Below are 25,333 nucleotides of genomic sequence, written 5' to 3'. Positions count from 1 at the left end.
ATTGTTGATTGCTGTGTCTGCAGCTATCAAGCATTTAGGCTGCAAAGCTATGGTAAAAGCATCCATCTACGCATCCATCCTGCTTATCCAGTGCAGTCATAATGACTTTGCAGCACTGATCCATTCCAAGGAAAAAATCACTAATTGATCAATTGACCAATTAATTGGTTAAATAATTGATATAATGGAACCAAGCTGGCAGGAATAGAGGAAGTTAGTGAAGGCTATCCATTGTCGAGTGTCTCTTAGACATGTACACCTGGAGTTCTCCTACACCAGTCACACCGTAGGCTGTGCAGTCATTTGTTTCACTGATCCCCCACTTCTTCCTCCCGCCTGCCGTCACTTTCCTGTTCCTCATTGCTCCTCTAGCACAGTTCCTGCCTAACAAGTCGAGGGACGAGATGAACAGTTTCTTCATCGGGTGCATCAAAGCGATGATCAAGCAGAGAGACAAACTGCCTGCCACTCAGGTAAAATTTCATTATGGGTTTCCTGAATTCCTAGAAAACGACATTCAGCTGGTTGAGAAGTTTCCCCTCTTGAGCTTGCAGACTGTAAGTGATTATATAACTCCCATGGGCCTTTTGGGAACATTTTTCATTTTGGGGCAAGGCGTGCTTCCTCAGACTGTTTGTTAAATACTGAAATACTGTATGAATGTAAGATATTGGATGAATGTAAGAAAGGCAACCTGGTCACCTGGGTAGAACAGTGATTCAGAGCTCCTGGACCTGGAGTGACCCTTGACCTTTACCTCCACAGCGTTGCTGTGACTTTCTCCAGCTGATGCTAGACATGAGGAGTGAACGAGAGTATGTCTTGCTGGATCGGTTCGACCTGGTAAGTCATGCTGATGAGAGCACCAGGTCGCAGACCGGGAGGAGGCGGCAGGTGAGGCTCCACGGCAAGTGCAGAGGAGGGTGCTGACGGAGGGTGAGATTGTGGGCCAGGTCTTCATCTTCCTGCTGGCCGGATATGAGACCAGCAGCAGCACGCTGGCCTTCATCTGCTACTTACTGGCCATCCACCCCGAGTGCCAGCGGAGAGTGCAGGAGGAGGTGGGCAGTTTCTTCTCCCGACACGTGAGTGGTGGCCATTTGCTGGCCTTTGGGTCCCTCCTTAATTGGCCTCCTGATGGGCCTCCTCAGTCTTTGGGTCACAGGCAGACCTGCAGGACCTGTAGCACTCATAGCTGGCCTGCCATATCCACTTTTCTGTGTTCCTGAATATTTGTCATGTCTGACCGCCGTGATTTTAGATGCAGAAGTCCTAACAAGACTTTGCCTAAAACATTCTTGACTTGTCAATAATGCAGTATAATGCAGGCATTTTTGGAAATACTTCCTAGCATCAGCCATGACAGTAATTGCTATCTTCTTCCTTTAAGTCATCACTACACTTTGCAGTGATGACACAACCCTCCAGAGGATCACTGTTATATAGCAGTTTGTCTTTGTTAAATGATAAAGAAATGCTAATACCTAATATCCAATATTGCTGACACTGTCAGTGGTCACTGCTCTGTAATCAGTAGAGGCATTTATAAGAGATCTAATATGTTTTTGATGGTATACAACAAAATAAGTCGACACAGTAGTTTGGTGGGCAGCTCTATCGCTTCACACCATCAGGACTGGGGGTTCAATTCCTGCCCTTGGCTCTGTGTGTCAAGTTTGCATAATCTCTACACATCCTCTTGCACGAGTTTCTCCCAAAGATATACTGTTAGGTGACTTGTTGTCTCTGGCTTTTCTTATAGTATGTGATTTGCTCTGTGTTGGCCTGCCTTCCTATCCATGGTGTGCCCTGCCTTGTGCCCTGTGCATTCTGGGATAGGGTCCATGTTCCTTTGGAAATCTGTTCTGAATATGCAGCTATTGAAGTTGGATGGATAGAAAAAAGGAACAGATCCTGACTTTGTGCACTTCTGCTGTTGTCTGGCATCATGTTAGTGTGTTGTGGTATAGTGTAGTATAGTTTATTACTTATCTTAATGAAGGTTTGATAGATCACACAAGAATAACCTTGGATAACCCCAAGCAGATAAAACCAACAAACCAAAATGAATAGAAGAATGAGGGGTTTATCTAAAAGATGACACACCTCATGGCACACCTTGGGCATATCTAGACCTGCACAGCTTAAATAATATAGTGCACCCTTCCAGGCTGGCTTAGGTGTGAGAAATGGTGTTTATGGAGGTTTTTCCTCCATCCTGGGAGGAGTTTTTTTATTCGCTTTGCGGCAGATCTGTGGGCTGTGTAAAGGATGCTATTCTGAATGCATTCTGAAAGGTACATTTGTTAGTGCAGCTAGTCCAGGGGGTTTGAGTACAACAGCAGCGGCCTTTAAGCACCATCTGCTACACGTTATAATATCAGGTAATGGAAAATTGGTCTAGCAAAACCCCCTCACTGATGGATGGCCCTCTTCCCATCTCTGCTCAACTGACCAGTATCTTTCGTTTGGGGCCATTCCAAATATGTGCTGACGGATGGACGATCTGATGTGTACCGACACTCGTTTGTTTGATGTTCGTCTGATTGATTCACTGCTGGGCTACTGCCTTAAACCAGCCTGGTTTCAGGTAGATGCTTCTGTTCTGACCTGCTGTATCATCCCTGAGGCTTGGTTGTTAGAAATGTCTGCCATGTCTGCTATGCAACTGTACTTGTACAATAAATTTCTGTTCTGAGCTGAGATGCACACTTCATAGTGTATACTCCTAAGTGGACTAACTTCTCTTTTCGGTACCTTCTCCAGCAACATAGTGTGTACTCCCCAGAACCTTTAGTGGTGTGTGCCTGGGAAATCGTGCATGCGATATAGAGCATGCTTTGTGAAAGTAAAAAAAAAAATGTATAAGACCAAGTGATTCAGATACTACAATATTATATTATACATTATATCAGATACTACCAATATTATATTGTGTTATGGCAGGTGTAAAATGTTATATTCACTGAAAAATAGTTTCCCTATGGGGATAATAAAATACTCTATCCTACCTATCTTATCGTATTCGGTCATTTTCTACCCTGTCTTACCCTACCCTACCCTACAAGCATATAAGAGTTTCTGACCATTTTCCAATCATGTGCAGTCCATCTGCACTACATGTAGACATGGACATGTTCAGAAGCCAAGAGATTACAGTCACATGGCTGTCAATCCATCATTGCTTAAGCATCTAGTCACACAATGAAATCATTTTTCATTTCCTGAGCATTCTTAGTCAAGCTATTGGGCCTATACACATATATAACAATACAACAATCATTTACAGCAGTGTTCACCTACAAATGTAATTCACCACTACCTATATGTAAGACAGCCTACTGTACAGAAGTTTTCTGGAATGACTTGGAAAAAATAAGTCGATGTCAGCCGACTTTCTTTTGTACTGTGAATCCACTATTTGGGAGGTGTCAGTTGTGTTCTACCTGAAATACGGAGGGATTTGCTGTCGAATGCTTCTGTCAGCTCAGCTTTCTCCTTCTGAAGGAGCAAGGCTTGGATATGAATCTGCTTTGCACATCTTCCTAAACTTACAACTGCTTGCTGGTCAATTTGTGCGGCATTCGTCTCATCATTGTTAGACATTGTTACCCAGGCGATGGAAGTTTTGTAATGTTAAACATGTTTGGAGAGGTAAAGGAAAGAAACAGGTTATTATAGTATTTAGCGATTAATCCATCTTTCAAGACTGCTTACCCACTACAGGGTGCTGGTGAGTCTGCAACCTCTTCCAGGATGGATTGAGCATCCCAGGTGGGTTGCCGGTCCATCGCAAGGTACACATGTTTATAGGCAATTTAGAAACTCCAGTTTACCTAATTGCATGCCTTTGGACTGTGGGAGGAAGTTGGAGCAAAGACGTGAGAGTATGCAAACCTTACACACAGGGTTCTTATATTCATAATATTTGTAACTCATATAACTGGCAAAACTACTTTCAGTTACGTTTACATTTGTTAAGTAAAACTTTGCTGTTAAATCTTTACTAGAAATCAATGATCTCAATTAATGCCACTCATAAAAAAGTAGACATATTTATATTTGTAAGAAGTGAAGATTTAAAAGAATGGCAACTCGGGTCTGACCACAGTATAATTCTGTTCCTCCTGACAGGACAATGAAAGTTAGTACCTGAACCTTGTAACTCTTGGTCACAAGCAGCTTCCTCAGTCCCTTTACTGGCCCTATGGAAGCACCTGGAACCCATAGGGTGGCTCAGAGGGTGATTTTTATTCCCCCTTATAGAACCTTCCAAAAGTTTTCATTTTTCACTGAGTCAGAAAGGTTTCTTCACGCATGAGGGGATTTTTTACTGAACCTGTCACCCACATCCCATCTCTGACTAGTTGCCTGTTTTCTTCTGAAATTGTCTTGCAATGAGATTGGCTTTTGAGAATCATACCCTAAAACAGGAAGCGGGCTGGGGAGGCATCATGTGACAGGGAGCCCACACAGCTCTCTGAAGCCTTCATGGGAGAATAAAAAAAGCATTAGCTCCTGTGAGGATTAGGTCCAGACAACAGAAAGAAGGGATATCGCCATGCTTTCTGACCCTGTGTTCACAGCATCTTGGATTTCAATCAGTACGCAGCAGTACCTTCTCAGCTCCCCTTCAATGATTCAGCATTTTCTGGAGGTGTCATTTTATTGATTGATATTATTTGCCAGCCGATTTCCTGATGTTCCACGAATGCTTTTGTAAGTGAATCAGCAATTTTCCCAGAATGCACTAGTGGAGAGGATGTGTGGTGTTTATATTGCTGCCACAGTGACATTGATTGATACACAGAGTGATACAGCTATGCTGTGGGGTCTGTGATCCTGGGTGGATCATTAATTTGGCTTTTTTTTCTTCATGAATAAGCAGCCTTGGTTTGGACTTACAGTGGAGATGCAAGACTGTGCTGGGGGGGCTTGGGGGCTGGGGAGAGGGGGTCTTACTATAGGTTACACATTTCCCAATCCTGGTGCCAAGGGCTGTCTCACCATGGTTTGGCAGGATACTATGGAGCGGAACAGACTGAAGACAGAGAAAGTCAGAAAAAGCCTCAGGATTGGTGTAAGGAAGAGAGACAGAAAAGCTGGACCTGACTGTCAATCAGAGGAAAACATTCCTCAAAGCAGGCAAAGTGCACATATAGAGACAAAAGCAAATCTTCCTCTGCATATTTACAACACACCCAAGATAATTATTTTTAAAGAGTAGTAGTTATTGTGAGCATACCATCAAGCTGAGACTTGGAGAGAAGCAGAATTCGAGCCAGTGGAGAGATGATTTGGTTCCCCTTGTGGTACGACATGAGATCCTAGCTCGGTAGCTGTGTCCCCGTGATCCAAAGCCTGGGGGGAGCACTGAGAAACACTCCCTGGGCCGCACCACATAGATGATCCAGGAACCAGGCTCTCCCATTACCCTCGTTCAGTTAAAAGAGAATTTGGTAGCGCATACTAACCCTAACCACCCCTGAATGATAATCAGTGTGCATGGCTTTTTGAGCATTCTGAAGGTATGTCGCAGGCAGTTGGTAACCTGTAAACAAGAACAAGAAAGAGAAATAATAATATCGTATGTTTTGATGAATTTCTTAAACCGCATACGATCATACCTGTTTAAGTCTTTTTTTCCGGATCTCAAACATCTCATCACCACACCCCTATTATTGCAGGGTATTGACTTGGAAAATCAGCTCATAAAGGGTGGCTTACAGACACAGCATGGATGGGTCAAAGGGACTAGTGGCAGCCATTCTGATTATCATAGCAGAAGTTTTAAAAGACTGTGGTTATCTATGGAACAGTCTGTCATCCCGGCTGAAGAATTGGGGAGTGGTTGTCCTGCTATTTCCTTCCTCTTTGCACAAGTGAGATGTTCACATGAAGTTGCCCTTTTAACCATCAACAATGTATTTAATATCCAGCCACTTTGATTAAGAGTTGATTATTAAAAGCAATAACTGACTTCTGCTTTCTGCGGTCAAGTTCATCATGTGTTTTATTTAATCTTACGAATGATCAACAAATCAAAAGAGAAGCTGTTACAAAGGGATTTTAAGCTGTGTGTTTGCACTATGCCATCCAGCAGTTGTGTCTCAGCTGGCCCGGGTTCAGCACCTGTATGGCTCAGCCAGCCGACAACGCAGAGTGCATGGTGTGAGAAACAGCCACCAGCAATCAGAAGCACACATTCCCAACCCCACCTTCCCGGGTTCTGGCTTGGAAACGGACTTGTTGCCCATAAAATATACAGCTGAAGACTTATCAGGATGAAAAAGCAGAGCGGGAAGAGCTGTTTGCTCAGTTCAGTACACAGATTAACACTGATCAGAGCTGACCTTCCCTGGGCTGCGGCCCAGTCCCACACACAGCTGATATGATTATCATGGGGCTGCAAGAGTGCCCCCCCACTCTGAGAGTTTCCTATCTCTAGCCCTATCCACAGGTGCTGTGTGCCTCAGGGTATGTGTTTTACACCTATACCAGCAGAAATGCTGTGCTCAGCTGCTTGGTTGTTTAGCCGCTTTGCATCGTGGGACATTTTGTAAACGGAAAGCATACTCATGCAAGGAATATGAGCAGTGAGATAATCCATCAACTCACTGGTGGTCCCTTGATTAAAGAGGACTTGGTCCAATTATCACATGGCCAGCAGGAGGCAATGTAGTGCTTCTTTGTACACTAGGATTACAGTTTTTTTCAATTGCTTAGACACTAAAATTAAAACTTTCTCACAATTAACAAATCCTTATACTCAAGGAGCAAAACACCGGCCTAGATTTGCACAACTGTAAGCACATTTTCAGCTTCACACTTTTTGCAAAACATAACACACAGTGATTTGCAAAACACTAAACACACTTAACATACATTACACACAAAAATCTATCATGAAGTCACTTCCTTGCAATACCAAAGCACTGACTGTCAAATAACCGCACCGTCCAACCAATTGGTTCAACACAGTCATCAGGAGTGCAAACACTTGTTTGCTTAATTGTAGACACACCAATCAGGTGTTTAAGCACTATTACAGTTTTTTACGATTGTTTACACACAATTTTGAAAAGCAGGTTCTTTTTGTCAAAATCTAATCACAATTATCCAAACACCACACTCAATTTGCAGAATTCCTAGATTGTTTGCAAAATGACACACTTCAGTCAAAACATACACATATCAGTCAAAACATATACACATATTTGTGAAAATGCTATTAGTTTTCATTTAACCAACACAGTCCTCAATGATCAGACACTATTGCAGACAGTTTCACACTGCTGTGATAAATAAAAAACACATGTGTAGAAAAACTAATTTTAGGAAATAGCATGTGCTAGATTTTTGGGCAGATGTTATGTAAGGGATCATTTCGATGACAAAAAATAGTGACAAACCCACAACATTCTTCATGATTAGTTTGAGATATAGGGAGAATGTACACAAATAGGCCTACTATAAACTTACCAAGCACTGCACAACACTGATGCTGCAGACTGAATATTTCAAGTACCGGTATTTATTTCAATTCAAGAAATACAGTATTTCTTACCATAATCAGTTACAGTAATCAACCAACAATGAAATCAATGAAACAAATAAAATCTGTAGACAAATAAAAATTACTGCCTGAAGTACATACAGTTTGACTCTGGAAAAAAAAGCAACACAAATACTGTAACTATTCCTCATCTCTCCGTCTGGCTGGATCAGGCCATAAGATTTCATCCACATCACAGGCTATGTCTTCATTGGCAAGGCACCGTTGGAAGAATCGCCTTGAGTGACGAATCCACCCCTGCACAGAAGCTGCGTCGATTTGATCACATGCCTGCTCCATGGCCTGAATGAGGGGCAAACGGTCATAGGGCCGCAGGTCGTATACCTTCCACCGCCACGCTGAAAAAAACTCTTCGATTGGATTCAGGAAGGGGGAGTATGGGGGAAGGTATAACACTTCAAAATCAGGGTGACCATGGAACCAATTCTGGACCAGAGCAACCCGATGGAATGAGACATTGTCCCAAACGACAATGTACCGCATCTGGTCCACTTTGTTTAATGCTGTGACAATCTCGTGCAATCTGTCAAGAAATGCAAGTATTAGATTTGCATTATAGGGTCCCAGATTTGCATGGTGGTGGAGGACCCCATTTTGTGTGATAGCAGCGCAGAGGGTGATGTTACCCCCTCGCTGCCCTGGCACATTGGTGATTGCCCTGTGTCCAATTACATTTCTCCCTCGTCTTCGTGTTTTTGCAAGGTTAAATCCAGCCTCATCCACATACAGTGCTCAGCATAAATGAGTACACCCCACTACATTTGTCAGAAAACCTTTAGTTTCCTTTCAGAATCAACATTTTCTATGAGATACTATATTACAAAATACTCTCACAAATGTGGGCCATTGATTGCAAACAAGATTTGTTGATTTGCACACACAAAAAAGTGATTTTCCTAACAAATTCACTCAAGCCCATGTTGCAAAAATGAGTACACCCCAATTATAGTCTTAGGAGAAAAGCCACACTTAAGACTACAAAATTCTAATTAACAGGCATTCAACCACAGGTGAGTCTAATGATTCATTTAAGAGGTGTCCAGCAGACAGGTGACTATAAAAGGGCATTACTTAACAAAGAAAAGCCCTTCCCATTTCATGCTGTCAGCAATGGCTCCACATGGAAGAGAAATGTCACAAAATCTGAGAAAGGCAATCATTTCTTTACACAAAAAAGGTGAGGGCTACAAGAAGATCAGCAAAGCTTTACCTATCAGTCAAAATACTGTAGCAAAAGTGATCCAAAAATTTAAGAAAGATGGAAGTGCAACAATCTTACAGCGACGTCCAGGCCATCCACGGAAGTTAACATCTCGAGAGGAGCGTCTGCTGATGAGAAGGGTTGAAGAAAATCGCCATGCAAGTTCACTGCAGTTAGCTAAAGTAGTAGAAAGCCAAACTGGAGTGACCGTTTCCCGTGACACCATACGGCGCACACTGCAGAGGAATGGCATGCATGGGTATCGTCCACGAAGGAAGCCTCTCCTAAAGCCCATGCACAAAAAAGCACGCCTAGAATTTGCTAGGGCCCATGCGGAAAAAGATGAAGACTACTGGGACTCTATACTCTGGAGTGATGAGACAAAAATCCCTGTTTTTGGAACTACTTGTTTCAAAACTGTATGGCGTCGTAAAGGTGAGGATTTCAAAGAAAAATGCATGGTGCCTACAGTGAAGCATGGTGGTGGCAGTGTCCTTATGTGGGGCTGCATGAGTGCTGCTGGTGTTGGGGAGCTGCATTTCATTGATGGTATCATGAACTCAACAATGTACTGCTCTATACTGAAGGAGAAGATGCTGCCATCTCTCCATGCACTTGGTCGCCGTGCACTTTTCCAACACGACAATGATCCAAAACACACATCTAAAGCTACTGTTGCATTTCTGAAGAAGAACAGGGTGAAGGTGATTGAATGGCCAAGTATGTCTCCTGATCTGAACCCAATCGAACACCTGTGGGGAATTCTGAAGCGACAAGTTGAGCATCACTCTCCATCCAGCATCCAGGCTCTGAAACAGGTTATTCTTGAAGGATGGAAAAAGATAGATGTTGCAATATGTCGCCAACTTGTTCATTCCATGCCTAGAAGACTTGGTGCTGTCCTTAAAAATCACGGCGGTCATACAAAATACTAGATGTAGTACTTTTTGTTGCGGGGTGTATTCATTTTTGCTTCAACCAATTTGAGTAAAACTGAAGATTTTGTGATCTAAGTTATATTATTAACCTTAATTTCATGTTATGGAGTTAAACAAGTGTTCAATAAAACTCAGCCTTGTGAAAATTTTGGAAGTTATTCTTTTGTTCATTGAGCTACTGATTACATTCGTACTTTTCAAAGGGGGTGTACTCATTTATGCTGAGCACTGTATATAAATTCATGCTGAATTTGTTCTGCATCCATTTGCAAGACTCTCTGAAACACAGTAAAAGACAATAGGATGCTATTCAATATCTATTGCACATTTTTTTTGTGCCAGAACATTATGAGCAGTGCACAATACCACACCATAGCAGTAAAATGAACAATACATAACTCCACATATTCAGAGCGCAGATGTTTCACTCTCTCTGAATTTCTGTCAAATGGTACCCGATATAGTTGCTTCATGTGTACTTGCTTTTTCTTGAGGATTCGAGCTAATGTTGACAGAGAGACTCGGTGGATGTTATTGAAAATACGGTCATCGTTGATGATTGTGACGGTCATGGAGCGACCGCACAGGGAAGCCCTTTGAGGAGACCGATACAGGAGGCACACACAGACTTTCGTGCATATACATACCTGTTTATTGTGCTTAGGTAGGGGCGCAAACCTGAGCGCAAGGGGGTATTTGTGCACGAGGGGAGTGCCATCCGTGTCGATTGTTTGGTCTTTGGGTTGTTTGCTCTGGCCAGCAGCTAAAGGGTGCCGGGCAGAAACGAGGGAATATTTCTTTGGTTCCGGGCCTAATTGGCCTAGCCCGTGTGGGTTATGGCCAGGGGGGGAGACAGAGGAGGCCCTGATCAAGCCACCTCTGTATTGTCCTTTCTCAGGTGACATAGGGATGGATTGGGTTTTCATCCATTAAGGAAATCTGTTTACTTGCAGAGTTGAGAAGTTGGGCGGGTGTCTCAGAGTCTCTTTGTTTGTTTAGGAGTTAATTGATTGTTATGTGTTCCCCGTTGTTTGTAAATGGTGCTGGCCGCCGGATATATGTTTGCTGTTTAGTCGTGGGGGAAAAAGTCTTTTTTTTTGGTGTATGAGCACAGAGGCTCTGGGAATGGGGTGATTTTGTTCTCTGCATTTAAGAGATTACCCAACCTTGCTGTAATTAGGAAGTTTTTGACCGTTGTTTTTAATCTTTAGGAATTGGGACAATGGATCCTTATTGTGTGATTCTTTTTTCCCCTAAAAATTAAAACTATTTTTCTTATTCTCACGCTGACCCTGATTTTTTTGGCCAAATCCACTCCCACTAAACAGCGTCCGCTCCGCAACCTTTCACACTGGTGTCAGAAGTGGGATGCCATGAGGAGGCAGTAGTGAGTGAGTTTTCTTTTTTTTTGCATCAGTATTTTCTGCTGTATTTTTTTTTTCCTGCGCTGTCATCGATTGGCCTTCTGGGGAGGAGGCGATGGCGCCAAAGAAAGGTGCCTCCACAGAGAAGAAATCTGGCCCGCAGGAGACCATGGCCATTGGAGGGGAAGAGGAGGATGGTATTGAGCCTGTGATGGCTAGCGTGGCTGAAGATTCCTCTCTTCAGCAGCTGCAGGACATGCTCCGTAGCCATATGGTATGGCAGCAGGCACGAGATGTTCAGTGGGAACAAGAAGCAGCACGTCAGGAGACCCGGTGGAAGACGTTGCAACATCAGTTTAGCCTCCTACAGCGGGAGGTACACGTCAGAACCGCACCAGATCCTGGGGTTGCTGCTAATGCTGCTGGTGGACGTGAGCCACCAGAGAGAACGTCAGCCATGGGACGTCATCCAGCACCATTGGTTAGTGCACCTCAGACGAGTAGCCAAATTAGAACTCAGATAGAGAGGGAACCTAGACTGCAACGATTGGGTGAGACTGATGATGTAGAACATTATTTAGTGACGTTTGAGCGAATCGCGGTGGCGTGTCAGTGGCCAACAACTGACTGGGCAGTTAGACTGGCGCCCCTCCTGACGGGCAAGGCTAGGGCTGCTTATGTCAGTATGGACCAGGATGACGCCCTTAGTTATGCACTATTGAAGGAGGCTATCTTGGCAAAATATGATATCAACCAGGAGACTTACCGACTGCAGTTCCGTGGAGCAGAGGTGGGCGAAGAAGAGACCCCAAAGGAGCTGTATGTCCGGCTGCGGGACCTGTACCAGAGATGGGTCCAACCACAACACCACACCAAAGAGGAGATTGGAGAGACTATCATTTTAGAACAGTTCCTGCGTTTGGTCTCTCCAGAACTCCAGGTGTGGATTAGGGAGCGTAACCCTGCATCTGCTTCTGATGCTGCTGCGCTGGCAGATGTCTTTGTGGCTGCCCGACGGAAGGCCCAGTCTTGGTCATGTGCTCGGTGGAGACGGGACAGAGATTCCAACAGGTCCATCTCCAATAGGGCCACCCGGCTGTCTCCGCCTTTGATGAAGATCAGCAGTGGGGGTAAGTCTGTGGCTGATAGGGGTGGTCCGGTCAAACAGAGCCCTGTATTGAGGACTAGTGGCTCTAAACCTTTGGTGTGTTATCAGTGTGGGCAGGAGGGTCATATAAAACCAAAATGTCCAAATAATCCAGCCAACCAATCTTGTATATGTACCGTGCCTGGGCTTAGTTCCCCTAAGAAGCCTGTAGCTCTCCATTGTCATGTTGTAGTCCTGAATGGGCGGGAGGTTAAGGCACTGGTCGATACTGGTAGTATGCAGTCTTTAGTGTCTTCTGATTTGGTCCCAATCCAGTTAAGGAACTACTCTGTGATGACCCAACTGAAGTGTGTTCATGGGGAAGAGAGAATGCATCCAACTGCCAGGGTGTATGTGCAGGTTTTTAGACAGACTTACTTACTGGAGGTTGGGGTGGTGGATAACCTGCCATATCAGATGATTTTGGGACAGGACTTCCCATTGCTGCTTGATTTAGTACCTGGGAGTGGTGAGTGTAACATGACAGTGACGAGGGCTATGGCTAAAAAGAGGGAGGAAGAAGTACCGCTTCCTGTATTGCCTTTTCAGAATGCAGACATTGAAGCTCAGCCTGGGAAGTCCAGGAAGACAAAAAGACAGAGGAGACAGGAGAAGTTTCAATTTGGGGCGGCTCAGGGTCAAGGAGAGGTTTGCCCCGAAATGTTGGAGGTTCCTTTAGAGATCCCTCCGGATATGAGCTTAATGCAGCAACAAGACGCAGATATTGGCCCATTATATCAGCAGGCTCAGGCAGAGCAACTCAGTGGTAATGGAGGAGAGACTTCCAGACAGAGGTTTGCCATTAAGAATGGTGTGTTGTTTAAAGTGGGAGGTGCAGAGGCAAGGATGGTAGTGCCTCAGGAAGTTAGGGGGGTAGTCCTTGACTTAGGCCATTCGATTCCCTGGGCAGGCCATTTAGGCAGACAGAAGACAGTTTCCCGAGTCAGCCGCTATTTTTATTGGCCAAATATGGCCAAAGATATTGCTGAGTTCTGTAAAACATGTCCCGAATGCCAGAAAACTGCCAGTAGGTGTGCCCCAAAGGTCCCCTTAGAGCCTCTGCCGGTAGTAGGGACACCTTTTGAGCAGTTGGGGATGGATGTGGTAGGCCCCCTTGAGCGCAGTAGAGCTGGAAACAGATTTATGTTGGTCATCACAGATTATGCCACTAGGTACCCTGAGGTTTTTGCTTTGAAAACAGTGAAGGCTAGGACAGTAGCCACTTGTCTTGTGCAATTGTTTTCAAGGGTGGGGTTTCCTAGGGCTATAATTACAGATCAAGGGTCCAACTTTATGTCCAAGCTCCTTAAGCAGGCTTATGGATTGTTAGGGATAAAGGGTATACGGACTACACCCTATCATCCACAGACCGATGGTCTGACTGAACGGTTTAACCAGACCCTCAAGCAGATGTTACGGAAGTTTGTTAGTGAAACCGGAGCAGATTGGGACAACTGGCTCCCCTATCTTCTCTTTGCATACCGGGAGGTCCCGCAGGCTTCGACGGGATTTTCACCTTTTGAGTTGTTGTATGGCCGGGATGTGCGGGGACCCCTGGCATTATTAAAAGAGATCTGGATGCAAGAGGAAGATCTGCCACAGCCAAAGAACATCCTCTCATATGTGTTGCAGATGAGGGAAAGGCTGAAGAGTATGGCGGAGCTGGCACAACAGAACCTCGAACAGGCACAGCTGTGTCAAAAGTATTATTATGACCAGAGAGCCCGTGTTCGGAGTTTTGTAGAAGGTGACAAAGTGCTGGTGATGTTGCCAAGTGACTCCAGCAAATTGTTGGCGAAATGGCAAGGCCCTTTTGAGGTCACTCGGAAGCTGGGGTCTACAACCTATGAGGTTGCTAAGCCAGGGCAAAAGCACCCCAGACGGGTCTTGCACATCAACCTCCTGAAAGAGTGGCGGGAACGACCAGGTTCAGGTGCTGAGGTACTTTTGATCCGACGAGTGCCAGAGGAGGATGAGGTGGAGGAGCAGTACCTACCTTTACCAACGGGGGGCACCCTTGACCTCAGCCATCTCTCCCCGGCTCAGCAAAGTGACATCAACGGTCTTTGTGGCCTGGGCCTGTTCAAGGAGCAGCCAGGGCATACCACGCTAGTAACTCACCATATCACCCTATGTGAGAGCGCCGTACCTCGACGCATGAGCTACCGCATCCCTGAACGGCTCCTTGCTGGATTGAGGAAGGAGGTTGACCAGATGCTGGCCATGGGCATCATTGAAAGATCGAAGAGTGAGTGGTGTAGTCCGATAGTGTTGGTACCCAAGAAAGATGGGACCCTCCGGTTTTGCGTTGACTTCAGGTATCTAAATTCGGTTTCTAAATTTGATTCATATCCCACTCCTAGAATTGATGACCTCATTGACTCTCTAGGACATGCCAATTGGGTAACCACCTTGGACCTTGCGAAAGGTTATTGGCAGGTACCCCTTAGTGACCCTTCCAAGAAACTAACTGCTTTTCGGACCCCCTGGGGTCTCTTCCATTTTTCTAAAATGCCATTTGGGTTGCATGGAGCTCCCGCAACCTTTCAGAGATTAATGGACCAGGTGTTGGCCGGCACAAATGGCTACGCGGCGGCGTATCTCGATGACATCATCGTGTACAGTGCATCGTGGGAAGATCATGTCCACCATGTGAAGGATGTTTTGGGCAGGATTGCAGCTGCAGGTCTTACCATCAACCCTGCTAAGTGTGCCATTGCCAAGAGGGAGGCCGAGTACCTGGGCTATGTGATTGGTGGGGGGATCATCAAGCCACAGGTGCAGAAGCTTGAGGCTATTCAGAGGTGCCCCTTTCCACAGACTAAGACTCAAGTGCGGTCGTTTCTGGGCATGGCTGGATGGTATAGAAGATTTGTGCCCAATTTTTCTGTTAGGGCAGCTGCCCTTACAGAGTTGACACGTAAGAATTGTCCAGTCCAGGTGCAGTGGTCTGAAGATGCCAGGAACGCTTTTGAGGACATACAGCATGCGCTGTGTGATGAGCCGGTATTGTATTGTCCTAATTTTAAAGAACAATTTGTGTTGCAGACTGATGCTTCTGATACAGGTATAGGTGCAGTGCTTCTCCAGGGTGAACCAGACCAGAGGCATCCAGTGGCGTACATCAGCCGTAAACTGTATCCGAGGGAGGTGCGATACTCAACAGTCGAGAAGGAGTGCCTGGCGGTGAAATGGGCCCTTGACACCTTCAGATACTACCTCCTGGGCCGCGAGTTCCTCCTGGAGACAGATCATCGGCCGCTGCAATGGATGGACCGCATGCGGGACTCCAATGCACGGATTACCCGCTGGTACCTGTCCATGCAGCCGTATCGCTTCACCATCAACTACATCCCGGGGCGGAGCAATGCTACGGCTGACTTCCTCTCCCGCCTGCCAGCGTGAGACCAGAGGTGGGGGGGTGTGTGACGGTCATGGAGCGACCGCACAGGGAAGCCCTTTGAGGAGACCGATACAGGAGGCACACACAGACTTTCGTGCATATACATACCTGTTTATTGTGCTTAGGTAGGGGCGCAAACCTGAGCGCAAGGGGGTATTTGTGCACGAGGGGAGTGCCATCCGTGTCGATTGTTTGGTCTTTGGGTTGTTTGCTCTGGCCAGCAGCTAAAGGGTGCCGGGCAGAAACGAGGGAATATTTCTTTGGTTCCGGGCCTAATTGGCCTAGCCCGTGTGGGTTATGGCCAGGGGGGGAGACAGAGGAGGCCCTGATCAAGCCACCTCTGTATTGTCCTTTCTCAGGTGACATAGGGATGGATTGGGTTTTCATCCATTAAGGAAATCTGTTTACTTGCAGAGTTGAGAAGTTGGGCGGGTGTCTCAGAGTCTCTTTGTTTGTTTAGGAGTTAATTGATTGTTATGTGTTCCCCGTTGTTTGTAAATGGTGCTGGCCGCCGGATATATGTTTGCTGTTTAGTCGTGGGGGAAAAAGTCTTTTTTTTTGGTGTATGAGCACAGAGGCTCTGGGAATGGGGTGATTTTGTTCTCTGCATTTAAGAGATTACCCAACCTTGCTGTAATTAGGAAGTTTTTGACCGTTGTTTTTAATCTTTAGGAATTGGGACAATGGATCCTTATTGTGTGATTCTTTTTTCCCCTAAAAATTAAAACTATTTTTCTTATTCTCACGCTGACCCTGATTTTTTTGGCCAAATCCACTCCCACTAAACAGCGTCCGCTCCGCAACCTTTCACAATGATATTGGCTTGGATTTCTCGCAGCCTGATACAATTATTGGCCACAACCATGTTCACTATGGCGGCCTCTTGTGCACGGGTGAACATAGCGCCCCTTCCACCTTGGTGTCCTCGACCCTCAATCCTATGTGAAAAATATACTGTATATATAAAAAAATACACATGCAGCCTCAAATGTCACAGTAAACAATATTGATGACAAGTACAGCAAGCTTAAGTTTCAATGTACTGTGTGGTTAGCTTACCTGTTTTCTCGATGAAATGTCCGAATTACTGACGCAACAGTATTTCTGCTGAGATTTGGTTGAACTCTTTGTCCAGCTTCCATCAGTGTCAGTCCATGGTTGAGAACATGGTCAATAAGTGTTGCACGGATTTCTTGAGTCAAATTTGGTCCTCGTCTTCTTTGTTCAGGTTCTGTCAACTCTTCAAGTTCTCTACCTCTTCCTCTACCTAGGCCTCTTCCTCTATCTCCTCCTTCTCCTCTTCCTCTACCTAGGCCTCTTCCTCTACCTTCTTCTTCTCCTCTTCCTCTACCTAGGCCTCTTCCTCTATCTCCTCCTTCTCCTCTTCCTCTACCTAGGCCTCTTCCTCTACCTTCTTCTTCTCCTCTTCCTCTACCTAGGCCTCTTCCTCTATCTCCTCCTTCTCCTCTTCCTCTACCTAGGCCTCTTCCTCTACCTTCTTCTTCTCCTCTTTGAGCTCCCCCTCTCATTCTCACTCTTCTTCTAGCTCCTTCCATTTTTGATGAATACAGGTGAACTCACCTGCTGCCTTTTATAGCACACCTGAGTGCTGCGTTTTCTAATTAGCACATGTGTGCTTCCACACCTTGTGGATGTGCTTATCCAATTAGTTCATTAGTGTGGTCATTGGCAATCTGGGGCTTTGTAATGACAAGGAAGTAACCTCACAATCCTTATCTGTGTCTAAGCTGTCGAAATGTGTGTAGAGTTTTACAAATCACTGTGTGTAATGTTTTGCAAAAAGAGTGAAGCAGACATTGTGTGTAATGTTGTGCAAATCTGTGGCGGTGTTTTGCTCCTTGGAGTAGACTTTTGCAAATTGTGTGGAAATTTTTATTTTACAGTGTAAACAATCGTAAAAAACTGTAAAAGGCAACAGGCAAGTTCACCTGTCTTCAACAAAAATGGACAGTGTCGGAAGAAGAGGAAGAGTACGGATGAGAGGGGGAATCCGGAGAGAACAAGGTGGAGGAAGAGGCCAAGGTAGGGGAAGAGGAAGAGGGAGAGGAAGACCTAGAGGAGGGGTAGGACATGCACAAAGAAGAAAACAACCAAATCTGTGTAACGAAATTCGTGCTACAATTGTGGACCATGTAATAAACCACGGACTAACACTGAGGGAGGCTGGACTGAGAGTACAGCCTAACCTAAGCAGGAACACAGTGGCATCAATAGTTCGGACATTTCGTCAAGAGCACAGGTGAGAAACTTATCTTCTGTCAACAGAAAATCCATAGCTTACTGCATGTACTATATCAACCGTTTTGATATGTATTCATGTTTCATTTTACAGTAAGCTACATGTATTTTGTTTGCCGAACATAGGATTGAACGTCGAGAACACCAAGGAGGCAGGCGCCCTGTATTCACACAGGAGCAAGAAAGAGAGATCATAAACCTCGTTTTGGCCAATAATGCAATTAGACTTTGAGAAATTCAACCCCATATTGTCAATGATCACCAAATTTTCAATAATGTCCTACAGGTCTCTCTGTCAACAATAGGCCGTATCCTTAAAAAACATCAAGTTCTGATGAAACAATTGTATAAAGTGCCATTTGAAAGAAATTCAGACAGGGTGAAAGTCCTGCGGCATGAATATGTGGCGGTATGTTTTGTTCACTGACTGTAGTATTGTGTACTGCACACATAACCTTTTTACAGTACATGTAATTTTACTGTATAACATGCCTACAGTATATTGATAACGCAATGTGATATTTTGCTGTATTTCAGAGAGTTTTGCGAATGGATGCGGAAGAAGTCCCGCATGAGTTTATATACATTGATGAAGCTGGATTTAACCTGACAACAGTGAGAAGAAGGGGAAGAAACATCCTTGGCCACAGGGCTATTGTCAATGTACCAGGGCAACGTGGGGGTAACATTACCCTTTGTGCTGCCATTACACAGAATGGGGTCCTCCACCGCCATGCCAACTTGGGTCCTTACAACACTGACCTCATTCTTACATTTTTAGACCGATTACACAATATTATCACAGCAGCAAACCAAAGGGACCAGATGCAATACATTGTGGCCTGGACAATGTGGCTTTCCATCGTTCCGCCCAGGTCCAAAACTGGTTTCATCAACACCCACTATTTACAGTTCACTACCTTCCACCATACTCCCCCTTCCTAAACCCCATCGAAGAGTTCTTTTCAGCATGGCGGTGGAAGGTTTATGATCTCCGGCCCTATGTCCAGATGGCCCTCATTCAAGCTATGGAGGAAGCATGTGATCAAATTGAAGCAGCATCCATACAAGGGTGGATTCGTCACTCCAAAAGATTCTTTCCACGTTGCCTTGCAAATGAAAATATAGCCTGTGATGTTGACGAGACCCTGTGGCCAGATCCAGCTAGGCGGAGTGATGTTTAGGTTTTTATTTTTTATTTTTATTCTGTACTGAACTGGATATGTAATTTGTTACAGTATTATTGTAAGCTTACAGTACAATGGTATGTTTAGTAATACCATATGGAAACTGGAATAAAGTTTTGTTACGTAGGAATGTTTCGTTCAAATGTTCAGTATTGACTGACTTGAGTACATGAAAAGAAATAAATATGTTCATCAAGGTGCAGTACTTGTCTCGTGTGTTGTGTTTGGTCAATATATTCATGTTCTTTATCAATATCTCAAAAAAGAGAAAAAAAATCAAACCAAGACTGTATCATTAGAAAGGTAGAAATGTTACAAGTGTTTAAGATTGAGCACAGCAGTGTATAATTGGTTCAAACAGAATCCGACTGTATGAACCATGTGTGCGCCATAGGGTACCAAAATGGGCTTTTGGTAAATTATTGTACAGTTTTGAATTAAGTGTTTCATTTTGCAAAAGATCTGAGATGTTCTGCTACTTGTGTGTGTAGATGTGTGAATTGTGTGTAGGGTTTTGACAAAATGAGCCTTGTTTTTAAAATCGTGCCTAAGCAATCGTAAAAAACTGTAAAAGCAGAAGGTATTACAGTTTTTCTCCATTGGTTTGGCTCATTTCTTGAAACAGAAATGACATTCTCAAAATAACATGGACAAATCTCAAAACCACCTTGCAATTGTTCACAACAGAATGTCATTTATGTGTGTGAATAAAAATGGTTACAATTTCCTTGGCAGTATGAGTGCAGTGTGCGTGATGTCAAACTCTGGAGGCTGCTCTTACTGTAAAATACTTATTTTTTAGTTTTATACATAATTGTATTCTGTTAGCTAGACCTCTGCCTTAGTGACAAAACATCTAGGCATTTTGACTTGCAGTGCTCACACAATGCCAAAGGGACGATGCATTTTGGGGGCACTGACTCCTTATATGAGAAAGGAATTTAGTTTTGACACATGGGTAAACTGTTTTGGGAGAGATATGAGCTTTAGCAGCTGATCCATGGTGTTGTGCTGAACCATCCAGGTTATTTTGGCAAAAGCACTAAGTGAATGCAAAGGAGCCAAAGCAATTGAGAAAGATCTCTGACATTTCGATGGTACTGACTCTTTATATGGGAAAGGAATCTAGTTTTGAAGCATGTGTGAACAGTTTTTGGAGAGATATGAACTTTTGCTAATGAGCTGTAATGTTGCGCAGAACTGTAAGACTGTTTGGTCAAATGATCTTATAGTTTTAAGAATGTAATTTCTGTTTCAAGAAATGAGCCAAACCAACGGAGAAAAACTGTATACAGTTCAGGTGTTTTTTGTCTAGAGGTGCCAGTTTATTGCAATGTGAGATCTTTAGCTGATCTTGATGCTGCATTTGTGCTACATGTGGCAAACAACGTGAGGGGGCAGCTAGCAGCTCTGTGACTATGGTAAAGTTACTGCCATGACACTGAGGTCAGCCGTCACTAAGTCACAGCCACTCCCGTAGTGTCTGTTGTATTCTAGAGTGAATCAGCTTCTTGAATGGATGGGTTAATTACTTATACAGCAATGTGTTTGGCTGGAAGTCATTGAATGTGGACCTTGCAGGACAAGCAAGCATGGATGTAAACGTATGTGGACAACTAGGTGGCACAAAAATAAATAAATATCTGGACTTGTGACCAGATGGCTTGGTTCCTGTCGGAGTCACATTGGCATGGATAAAGGAGTAAGGACAATTTAAATATTTGCTGAAAACCTGTAATGGGATATCTGATGACAGGTAGGCATACACTGGAGGTCCGGTCTCTGAGCATTTCTGTCTGCCTGCTATGCGCATTGCCTGTCTAATAACCCCATCTGAGACCTGTGGGCTTCACCAAACACTTAATGTAGGTTCAGCATTTGACTCATATGTAAGGCTGCAGGAATGAGTTTTTAATGGGGCTTCTGGGGACTGGAGTATTTGCAGGCCAAGTAGACTGTGGACAGGCAAGGCTCTTGTGAAATGGGAACCTTGACACCGAAGAACCGCAGCCACTCTGGACCCACAGCCCTGGGAGTATCCCTGTGTAGCTCTTTTAAACCATCTCAGGGGGGTATGTAACTTAACAAGTACGGAACTTTGTCTGGAGGCTCACAGGTTTGAATTCTGTAGCCTTTGGAGTAATCATATCACCTTTAGGTCCCTGAGTAACACTCTAATCCCCAAATAGAGGTTAAGCAATTAGGGATGTTGGCTGACACTGCACTGTGAGCTCATAACATGCTCTGAGCTGTTTATATATGTCTTTCATGGACAACAGAATGGGGTATGTGCAAAAAACCTGATTTCCAGAATCAATAAAATACATATAAATTGTTAAAGTGACATCTGTGATGGTCTTGGGTTCAGTACAGTCAGTCAGTGCTTCTGCAGTGCCTGTTTTGTGTAGAGCTCCCTTTAAATCCTAATATCAGGAGAATTGTGGCTGGCATCACTGCGGCAGTCACCAGCTTCCGTTTCTTCAAATTCTTGGCAGATGCAGTCGTCCAAAACTCTGTGTCTCAGTGGTTTTGAAAAACACTGTGGTGCAGTTTGTGCCATATGACTAAAAGCAAACAGAACACACCTTTCTGGTGTGAGGTCATTGTGTGAGAACAGAATACCGAAACTTTATAGACACCTGGTAAATATGTTCGTCTCTGGCCTCAGTGCCGGATGAATCATACCTGTGTGCTGATCCAGGGGTCTGTGAGGTAAGAGAAGTGGCAGCATATGTACAATGTACCTGCAGTTACCATGGCAGCAAAATGTGTAGAGAACCTCCACCCTGCTTTCCTCATGCAAATTTCAGGCACCATAGAGACCTTGCATGGTTAACACAGCCATTTTATGAATGTAGAAGATTATTCCAAAAAGGACACAGTGCAAAATGTGAATAAAAACAATGCAATGATTTGCAAATCATGTAAACCCATATTTAATTGAAAATAGAACAAAAACTATATATCAAATGTTGAAACTGAGAAATTGTATTGTCTTATGACAAGTATGTATATGCTCAATTTAAATTTGATGCCAGCAACACATTACAAAAAAGTTGGGACAGGGGCAACAAAAGACTGGAAAAGTTGTGTAATGCTAAAACAGAACAACTGGCTGAATATCTCACAACTAATTAGGTTAATTGGCAACAGGTCACTAATATGATGGGTTTTAAAAAGAAACTCCCAGAGAGGCTCTGTGCAGTGAAGATGGGAAGAGGTTGACCCCTCTGTGAGACAGTAGTGCACAGCTGAAAGGGCAAGTAGTGGTACAATTTAAGAGTTTTGTTCCAATGTAATATTGCAAAATTTGGGAATTTCATCTTCCACAGTACATAATACAGTATTATTAAAATATTCAGTTAATCTGGAGAAATCTCTTAACGCAAGGACAAGGCCGAAAACCAACTATTTAAAAAATAATTGTCTGTGCATTAGTGCCCATGGCTTGGATAACCTGCACATGTAGGAAAGCACCGTTAATGCTGAACAATATATCCAGGTTTTGGAGCAACATGTGCTGCCATCCAGAACAAACATCTTTTTCAGAGAAGACCTTGTATACTTCAGCAAAACAATGCCAAACCACATTCTGTGCGTATTACAACAGCATGGCTCCGTAGTAGAACAGTCTGGGTGCTAGACTGGTCTGCCTGCAGTCCAGACCTTTCACCCATCGAAATCATGAAACAAAAAATACAAAAAAGGAGACCCTGAACTGTTGAGCAGTTGAAGTCCTATATCAGGCAAGAATGAGACAATATTTCACTGTCAAATCTCCTGCAACTGCTCTCCTCTGTTCCCAGACGTTTTCAGAGTGTTGTTAAAAGTGATGCAACAGTGGTTAACCTGGCCCTGTCCCAACCTTTTTGAAACATGTTCCATGCATTAAATTCAGATTGAGCATATATTTGTCATAAGACAATACAATTTTTCAGTTTCAGCATTTGATTTGTTGTCCTTGTTCTATTTTCAGTTAAATATGGATTTCTATGATTTTTAAATCAATACATTCTGTGTTGATTTACATTTTTCACAGTGTCCCAACTTTTTTGGAAACAGGGTTGTAAAAGAAATCTTTAAGCAATGAATTAACAGATGCCAATGTAGGTCAGTGTTGGTAAACCCAAAATCAGCTGAATTGTGGAGTTCTGCTGTAGTATCTTGAAGCATAATACCACCAGAGCTGTGATCAAAAGTCAAACCTGACATTTAAACGTGAAAGTGAGGAGCTTGGACTTGAGTCAAGAGTTTACAGAGCAGACTGTGTTGGGTGGGTTAGCTGGCACGAGCTGGGGGCCTGCTGCCCTTTACCAATGTGCTCCAGTTAAAGGATTTCATGAGGACTGGGTGTGAGCCCTGAAAACAGGAAGAGGATAAAAACCCTAGTGGTTTGTCTATCACCATGATACTGGGACCTCCAAAACTGTCACCGTACATGCCAGGGTCACACATGAAGACATGATCACCTGTGTTCTTCATCATACATATGCCTTTGGTCATCTGTGTCCAGAATGAATGTGCTATATATCTTCAGTTTGACTCCTCCCTCTGACCCCACAGTCACTGATCTTTGGTGGAAAGAGAAACATTCTCAAATCAGGAGGACTGGTGGGGGAATGAAACCTTTTAGATGTGGATGTGACCTTGCTTAAAGATCGCCTTCTGGCCCTCCACAATGGGAACACAACCTCAGCTGTGTGTTCAGGTTTATAATAATATGTTATGGTCATTCCTTGTTCATCACATTCAGGGCTGCACCCTGCACTGTACAGAGGTGGAAAGTTCTGGTTCAGAAAGTACAAATCCAGACCAAGATTTTGTTTCAACCAACCAGTTAATTATAAAGATTGATAGTCACAGAGTACTCAGCTGGTTGGTTGAAACAAAATCTTTGTCTAGACTTTCCACTCAGTAGGACTTTTGTCTCCATAATAATCTGCTGCTTGTCACTCTGCCTGCTTTCTTATTTGTGGCTGATCTGGAATCAGATCTGAAGTCTGGGCTCTATGAAACACACAGTGAAATGTGGAGACAAGACAGTGAAGCACTTTGGAGTAGAACGGTGTCCACAGAGACATTATCACTTCAGTCCTCTGTCATTATCTACCCTCCTAATTAATTGGGCTTGCTAGTGAAAAGCAGGATACATGCAGTTTCTGGGTTTATTTGCAGGCCATGTGACATGCACCCCCTAGTGGTGGAGCACAGCGACAGCATAATGGAGGTGGTAGGTTGCTTGCGTCATGGTGTCCCAGGACAGGACTACATAGAGTGCCTCATGAGAGCCAGGCTGATGCAGAGGAAAAATGAGATCTGCTGAAATCCACCAAAATCATTAACACCTCCTCTTTAGAGAACTATGTTGTCTGGCATTGTGTTGTTTCAGTTACATGGGGTGGTATTCAACTGCCCCCTTCTGGCTGCTACTGTCTTCTCAGAGACAGCTGGTTGACTCAGGAGTTCTCCAGTTCATCTGTAGCAGGACCCTGGTGCCCCCTAGTGTCCCTCCAGATCATGCATCTCTCCCCTAACTTTGCTGGACCATTATTGGCTATCTGTTATGTGGGGATGAGATCTTCCTCTGCTTCTGTCCTCAGTAGACAGGTGGTAAAGACAGATTTCCCCTGGGCTCTGGCCCCCGCTGACACCCCAATCCCCTGCTGCCTGTTCACTTTTGGGGCCTGCTACCAAATCTCTATCCTTTCTACACCTCTTTTGTTCTCAGCACCATCAATGATGGGTTCAAACGCAGGTAACATCACTACCCAAAAATGAAGACTGTGTGCATCCCACAGACTGCCCATACACTATTCTTGTGCAGGGAGTGTGGGCAACATGGCTTCTGCTGAGGGCACTCCGGAAGCCAGGACATCTATAAATCATTCTGCGAGACCTTGACTGATGGACGGAGCTGGGTCTATGTTGCACCAGGGCTGATTGGCGAAGGTTCGTGAATCAAGGCCTTAAGGATCATTTCACATCGCTATTCTGCTTCTTCACTGAGGCTCCTCGGCTCTGCTTATCTGTTGGAACAGGAAGTGACCTCACCTGGTATCTGGAAGATTAATGGGGAGTTAATTAAAATACCTTCAAGAACTTGCAGGGAACTCTGCTGTGCCCACCTACTGAGCCATGTCCTTATTATTGAGTATCTCAATCACGCTCAGGGCTTCAGAAGAGCTTCAGCCACTTTCCTAATAGAGAAACACTTTGCACACATTGTTGACAATGTCCCCTTCACTGATACTCACTGAA

The 25,333-nt window shown here is 44.3% G+C and overlaps 1 protein-coding gene across 1 annotated transcript in view; it reads left to right on the top strand.

The window, feature by feature from the left end:
- Nucleotides 1-25,333, top strand: part of tbxas1 (thromboxane A synthase 1 (platelet)) — a 76,259-nt gene that overhangs the window by 47,613 nt on the left and 3,313 nt on the right. The window contains 4 exon segments of the mRNA XM_049007871.1: nucleotides 24-90; nucleotides 291-473; nucleotides 766-867; nucleotides 870-1,085. Coding sequence (XP_048863828.1) covers nucleotides 24-90; nucleotides 291-473; nucleotides 766-867; nucleotides 870-1,085 — 568 coding nt within the window.

Source organism: Brienomyrus brachyistius, chromosome 3 (genome assembly GCF_023856365.1).
Source record: "Brienomyrus brachyistius isolate T26 chromosome 3, BBRACH_0.4, whole genome shotgun sequence".
Taxonomy (NCBI): Eukaryota; Metazoa; Chordata; class Actinopteri; order Osteoglossiformes; family Mormyridae; genus Brienomyrus; species Brienomyrus brachyistius.
This window is presented reverse-complemented; position numbering and strand designations above follow the sequence as displayed.